The sequence below is a fragment of the Drosophila santomea genome, chromosome 3L (genome assembly GCF_016746245.2).
Source record: "Drosophila santomea strain STO CAGO 1482 chromosome 3L, Prin_Dsan_1.1, whole genome shotgun sequence".
In the NCBI taxonomy this organism is placed as follows: domain Eukaryota; kingdom Metazoa; phylum Arthropoda; class Insecta; order Diptera; family Drosophilidae; genus Drosophila; species Drosophila santomea.
The window spans coordinates 6,186,805-6,193,268 of record NC_053018.2 but is presented as its reverse complement, the minus strand read 5'-3'; the positions used below and the strand labels follow the sequence as shown (position 1 = coordinate 6,193,268).

Below are 6,464 nucleotides of genomic sequence, written 5' to 3'. Positions count from 1 at the left end.
CCATTATTCAAAAAAGGGCTATGCATTTTATTTTATATTTATATTTTGCAGGGTTTACTGTAGTCGACTTCAGCTAATTATAATTATCTGCCGCTCCTGATGCGCAAAATGGCTGCCGCCAAGAAATATCTGGCAGCAAAATTTGCCATTTGCAAATATGTGTAAGGCTCTTTTGTGCCCCCAATGCATGAGCAAGCCGAGCAGGTGAGGTCCTTGGAAAAGGACTTGAAATCAATAGGCAAACAAAGCGAGCCACTGAAGCCAGAGTGAAATGAATACCTTCTGTGTATTTTTTATTATTCCTGTGTTTTTCCTCTTTGTTGTTTTGATAGGTATGAAATGGAAATGCCTTTAAGCTTGGAAGGCTTGGCCTCATTTTGCCTACAGCTTAAAGAAAACAGAGCGCAGATATTTCATTAGCATTTATTAAATTATTAACTGGAAATTTTCAATTTTTACCCGAGGGAAATATGCATCTCGTTGGCGGCATACTTGTTATTAAATTCTTGATAAATTGGGCTGAACTCTTAGGCTTGTAACAATTTTACCTTGAATAGAAGAGTAACACAGTTTTGTGATATATTTTACGACTATGTTGCTTGAATAACCAAAGAGTTGCAATACCCGCATGTCGCAAAATAGCCGATACTTTTCACACATCGTATCTTAAACATTAGCTGTGAACTCTTCAGTTGGTTTTAGGGTTTGGTTGGAGGTCGAATTTCGGGTAAACAAACACAAATACGGTTTTGAGATAATTTTCAAGCTTTCTAGTACGATTGGGAACTGGAGTTTTATGAATGAGCTTGCTACTTCTCAGGGCCTTTAAGAATTACAAAATACTTGGCGGTCTATTTGCTCCACCACGACAACCGGCGATTATGCAAGAGGTTAGCACCAAAAAAAAATAAAGTTCACAAAAACCAACAAGAAGTCAAAAAAGATAAATATTTAGATAGCAAACTCTCTGTAGATAATTGGAATTAAAGATATACTAAGCACACACGACCTGGCCAGCAGCGTTTTCAGCATTCTCATTCATTGCGAGATGGCGGGAAACTTGAAAGAAATGCGATCTGTGAACTGAGGGTAAATATTCAATGGTTTACCGGGGCGGGGCTTTTCTCTGTTTTTTGTTTAAGTTTTGTTTTTCTTTCAGTTTGGTTTTTGTTGCTGCTTTGGCTATTTGTGTTTGTTAAAGTTTTGCAAAGGCAAATAGGTGGGTAATATTAAACCCGGCTCACGCACCGGCAAGATGGGCATTTATTTTGTCACCTGCCTCGTGTAATTGAGAATATTACGCGTATTATTCAATAATCATAGATAATCACTGGCAGAAAAGGCCTCAGAGCGACTGCTCAGAATGGTTAGAACTCTTTAGGGCTGGATTCCCACCTGTTGAGGTGGGAAGTTCCGCTGGAGTTTCGCTTTGGCCGCACCAACGTGTCGTATGAGTAATAAGTTCGAGTGAGATACTAAAGTGCGACAAGTGCGGGAGTTAGGGGGCTTTGTTTTGTTTCTGTTGCGGATTGTTTGTCTCAGCGACGTCGACGGCGACTTCAACTTGAGCGTAGCAACTCAGCCGGAAAATGAATAATATAAATTGGCCCCTTGTCTGAGAAACAGAATTATTTAACGTCCAACAACCGAGCCAAGCAGTTGTCTTGGTTTCCAAACCTCTCTTGCCGGAAAGCCTACCGTTGCGCCGTATTCAGTTTGTTTCGTTTTAAAAATAGTTAAATCCAGTGTCATGTTCATCAAGCTGTTTACCCTAATGGTGAGTGCTCTCAGGAATATTCAATTTGTGTACATAGCCAAAAACAAGAGCTCTTTAACTTTTTAGTTCGCCGTAACTGGAGTCTGGAGTGCCGCGCTCCCGGAAAATCAGGTAGCAACTGCGGCCAGGACGACAACAGGTGACTTGGCAACCGCCGAGACTTCGGCCAAGTGTGAGTACACCAGAGTTTTATAGTTGCCATTAGTCACATATTTCTAAGCTTACTTTACTGGTTTCTTCTGAACTTTTAATCCCCTGTAAAAGAGTCATTGTTTTTATACCCAAGAAGGTAGTGCGTAATTAAACCATCTTTATTCTTCTTTACCCACAACTTTTTAGTGCTAAATCTGTTTGGAACTGGCAGTGGCTATCCGAACTATGGCTACAACTACAACCGCCCGAGCCATCCCTACTATCCCGGCTACAATACGAACTACTACGGCTCCTCGGGTTATTATCCAGGTTCTGGATACGGATCTACCACCTACTATCCCAACCAGGGCAGCTATGGTTCTGCCAACTACTACCCAACCCAGGGCTATAACTTCTATTCCACAAGCAGTTATCCCACCACGAACATCCTGGGAAGCCAAGGAGCTGGATACGGAGGATATGGCGGCTACGGAGGTAATGGCGGTTTTAGGCAATATTCGGGATATTGGCAGCGGGATTATCAGGGCCAGCGGAATCGCGGATATGGCTACTATGATGACACAGATCGCTTTGGCCTGCCAAACTCGAGGGATCGTTCCTATGGATCGAATTCCTATCGTGGCTATAATTGAGGAACTGCTTTTTGTGTCTGTTGTTATTGCATTTTTGTTACCGCTTTTAACCCCTAAACCCTTGACTAATAATAAAATACGCAACCATATCTCAATTGCTACTAATTTAATGTGTAAGCTGTCGCTTTGGCTTGGCGCGTAATTAATTTGCTTCTAGGTTAGATTTCCATGAGGCATTCAAATTACCTGCGGACACGCCCAATTGCACACTCAAATCTGCCCATTTGTCATTCGTTCATATTCATGCTCTCCAGTGCCGGTAAAAATGTGTGTTAGTGTTACTGTCTGAACTGATGCCTAAATTTAATTGCACTTTTGCAGCTTCAACCTGAAAGTTGACTATACGTATTACTTGTTTGGCTGCAACGCGTTGCCGACTTTTCGACCTCATTCAAATCACTCTTTTCACATTTTTTCAGGCTATGTGCGCAGTACTTTCGGCTAAAGCCGCCAAGACACAAGAACTTAACCAAATGTTACACTCCGGCACGCATCAAAATCAACACACAAAAAGATCGTAAAACTTACATATATAAGCAATTTATTAGCAAGCACGCATCTCCGAAGACGAAATAACCCCTGAACCGGCAAACTTTAACTGCAACGTCGCATCGAAAATATCTTCAAGTTTTTGCGGGGAGACAAAGTGTGTGCAGCGACTTGAGTACTACTAAGCCTTAAATTTTAAGTAAAGTCATGTTTATGTTTTCCCCTTCGGCATCTGCAAGCTCGTAAATGCAGCGCAGCAAAGTTTTCACTGGAATTTTCTCGGAAAAGCGCGCGAGTCCCTTTGCCAGTTGAGCATGTGCTGAGAGCAATTTGTGAAAAGCTAATAGATTTCCCCTGTTAAATAACGCAATGTTTCCCAACAAATTTATGTCGGACCATAAGAAAATTAATTAGCCAAAATGGAGCTGACGCAGAAGTAAAGTTAAAATATATTTTGGCAAGGAAATTTCCAGACTGGGAAAATTTTGCTATTCATTCCGTCAGTTCAAAGGCGCAACAACTTGTTAAACAATAAGCTAAGTTTATTAAAAAAATAGAAATTTTCTCCAGAACCAAACAATTTTCTCTTCAAAGGCAAAACGTGAAGGTGATAAAAGAGGCGCTGAAATGGAATTTCTATATTTCTAGCATTGCTTTATACATAAACACATGAATGAATGACAAAAGCACATGCCATCTGCGATTTTTAATTTATTTACCCATTTACTCATCTGCTGTCTCATGTGGCTGGTTCCATTGAATGCGCCGCTTCCTTCCGTGCAGTCGTAAAATTAAAAACATAAAATACAAAAACAGTGCAGAACCAAAGACACAAGATACATATACAGATACGTAACGGATAAGACGAGCATTTCATATGGAATTTTTTTAAAATTTATCGCCAAATTGTTTAGAATAGGTACGGAGGCATAAAAACGGAATTCCCAGGTCATTAAAGAACAAAAATTATGATCGAATGGAATTGAAAGAGAGTACGAATCCATTTACGAGTAGTTGTGTATTTTGCCTTGGTCTTCATTTATTTTGCACTGTTTATTATGGCAGTGCTGCGCTCTACATTAAAGGCAAATAGAAATAATTAGCCGGCGCAAGCTACAAATAAATAAAAATAACGAAGACCGATAAAATTATCTGGCCTGCGGGGCAATGGAAATATTCATTTGCCGCGCGGATTAAATGCCGCATCAGGCATTGAAACCAAATGTTAACAGCATTTTAATTAAGGAACAACGCTGGCAAATAATGCAAAAAGTATTGCACATAATGAGTGCCGCGTCTGTTTATTCAGCGCAAATATTTGCATGTCATATACAAAAACTCTTTTTGCTGCTGCTGCCCACTGAGTCAAAGCGGAAAAACAAAAGAGCAAAGGGGTTGAATGCCATAACGATGCGAATAAAATTGCAATTTCTAAAGAAGTCAACTAAAGGCATCCCACGGATATTTTTAGCAGCTAACTTTCAGAAAAATAACTAACTAACAGAAAAGGGTCGAGCTGCGAACTACTTATAGAAATTGTTGTATAATTTAAAAACCTCATTCAGCCAGTCAGCAGTCTGCAGAAAATCGCTTTAACCCTGGGTTTCATCACGTTCTTATCAGTCTGGTGAAAGACTTTCGCTTTCCCTTTGGCATTTTGGCTGCGGGAAATGGCACAACTTTTATATGGCAGTTCATAATTTGCCACAGCTGCTGTTGCTGCTTGAAACCAAAACTGGGACCAAGTGTTGTAATTACTTGGACAAACTTGCACAGCAGCTTAAACAGCGTGTGAAGGTGGCAGAAACTCGTACGAATACTATAGTTGACACGAGGACAAAGTTTCGAGCTTTCCCAAAAAGATTTTCCCACTCAATGGTCAGTGAAAAAGTTTACGCAAGATTTTAATGCGCTTCCAGTGAAAATAGAATTTACTAGAATTTCATTGGAATCCAATTTGCTTCGAATCAAAAACACTGGCAGCTTGCAAACGTAAATGGGCTCAATTTTACATTTCCATAACCAAAAGGAGAGTTATTCCTGGTTGTGAATTCGTTTACCAAAAAAGGCTCAAAGGTCGCATCTTAAATTTATGAATCCATATGCCAGTTTCATTGGATATTTGCAGTGCAGAGGGTTGGCTATCAATTTCTCGCACTAAATAATGCATAGATACATGAAAAACTCGTAAGGCCCTTAAATGTTATTAAATTTTCAATGTCAACAGTTGCATAATTTCTGTTCCAAAGTTTAACAACAAAATGGACACCTTAATGTCGCCATATTAGCCCGCTAATCAACAATTAGATGTTTTTTTCTGGGCGTTTCGCAGTCTCTGCTCCGCATTATCTACGGTATAATCAAAACTCGCTTTCATCGCATTTTTGTTTAGATCGTGCTTTTCGGCTAATTTTATATAGAACGCGCCCCAAAGCGAGTTCATTTTATGGCATGCTTAACCAATTAGCACCTGAGAAGGCGCCACGTGCTTCAGTTATTTCAGTTATTATTCCCAAAGAGGTGCAAGTCCAAAGATCACAAGCACCGACCTCGAGCTAAAAGGGAAAAGCAAGTGAAATCGATACAACTGACTAATGATTAACCAACCACAAAACCAACAGCCAGAAATTGTATCTGCAAAACACACAACTGCAATCCCGAATCCCCATCCCCCAGTCTCTAGTGATAGCTTCAGCACGTGCCGTCGGAAGGAAGCCAGACTATAAATGATTCAAAATCATTATCATATCGCACTCAGTTCTGTTTGTGTTTCCCATTAACGTTGAACAAGAGGAGTGTAGAAAAGTAGGGTGATCTATAAGCGGATGGAACGAGGAGCAAACCGCCATTGGCATTCATTTGAGCTATGTAATTTATTACAGATAAATCAAAACAAATCGCTTGTTCGCATTTGCCGCTCGCAACGATGCGGAATTTCAGCATAAATGCATTTAATTGTATGCGTAAAAAACACAAAATCGATTATTGGTGGAAATTTAGTGCCGATTTAATGTATAATACAGAATGAATAAACCTGGATGTTGAGGAATTTTATGCACTGAACTTCTGAAAGGGCAGACCGTAAAAAACACACTTCGCAATCCAAATAATCACAAAGCCAAAGGTAAATCAATCAATGTTATTTGTGTACATAAAAAGTTGAGAATAACACGTTATATACTTATTTTTATTGGATTTCGATGATACTTTTTCGCGATGAGAAATGAAAATGTTTTCTGGCGAAACATTTAGGCTTTTACCGGTGCGTGAAGTAAGCTGAAATAATGTAAGGCCATAATTAAATTAAGAAAGAATTAACAGACTGATGGCTGAGCTAGACCTCAGTTTGCGACTTGAAGCAAACTTTTCTGGTCCCGATGATAATGCGAATTTAGTTAAATTAGTTTGTATTT

At 39.6% G+C, this 6,464-nt stretch overlaps 1 protein-coding gene across 1 annotated transcript; it reads left to right on the top strand.

Annotated features, from left to right (window-relative positions):
• Window positions 1-1,642: 1,642 nt before the first annotated feature.
• LOC120447665 (probable peroxisomal membrane protein PEX13) lies at window positions 1,643-3,637 on the top strand (the record flags this gene model as incomplete). Its single annotated transcript, XM_039629182.2, has 4 exons — window positions 1,643-1,777; window positions 1,844-1,949; window positions 2,117-2,404; window positions 2,982-3,637. Coding segments are annotated over 4 exons (555 nt in total), but the record flags the coding sequence as incomplete, so codon positions are not given.
• Between the last annotated feature and the right edge of the window lie 2,827 nt (window positions 3,638-6,464).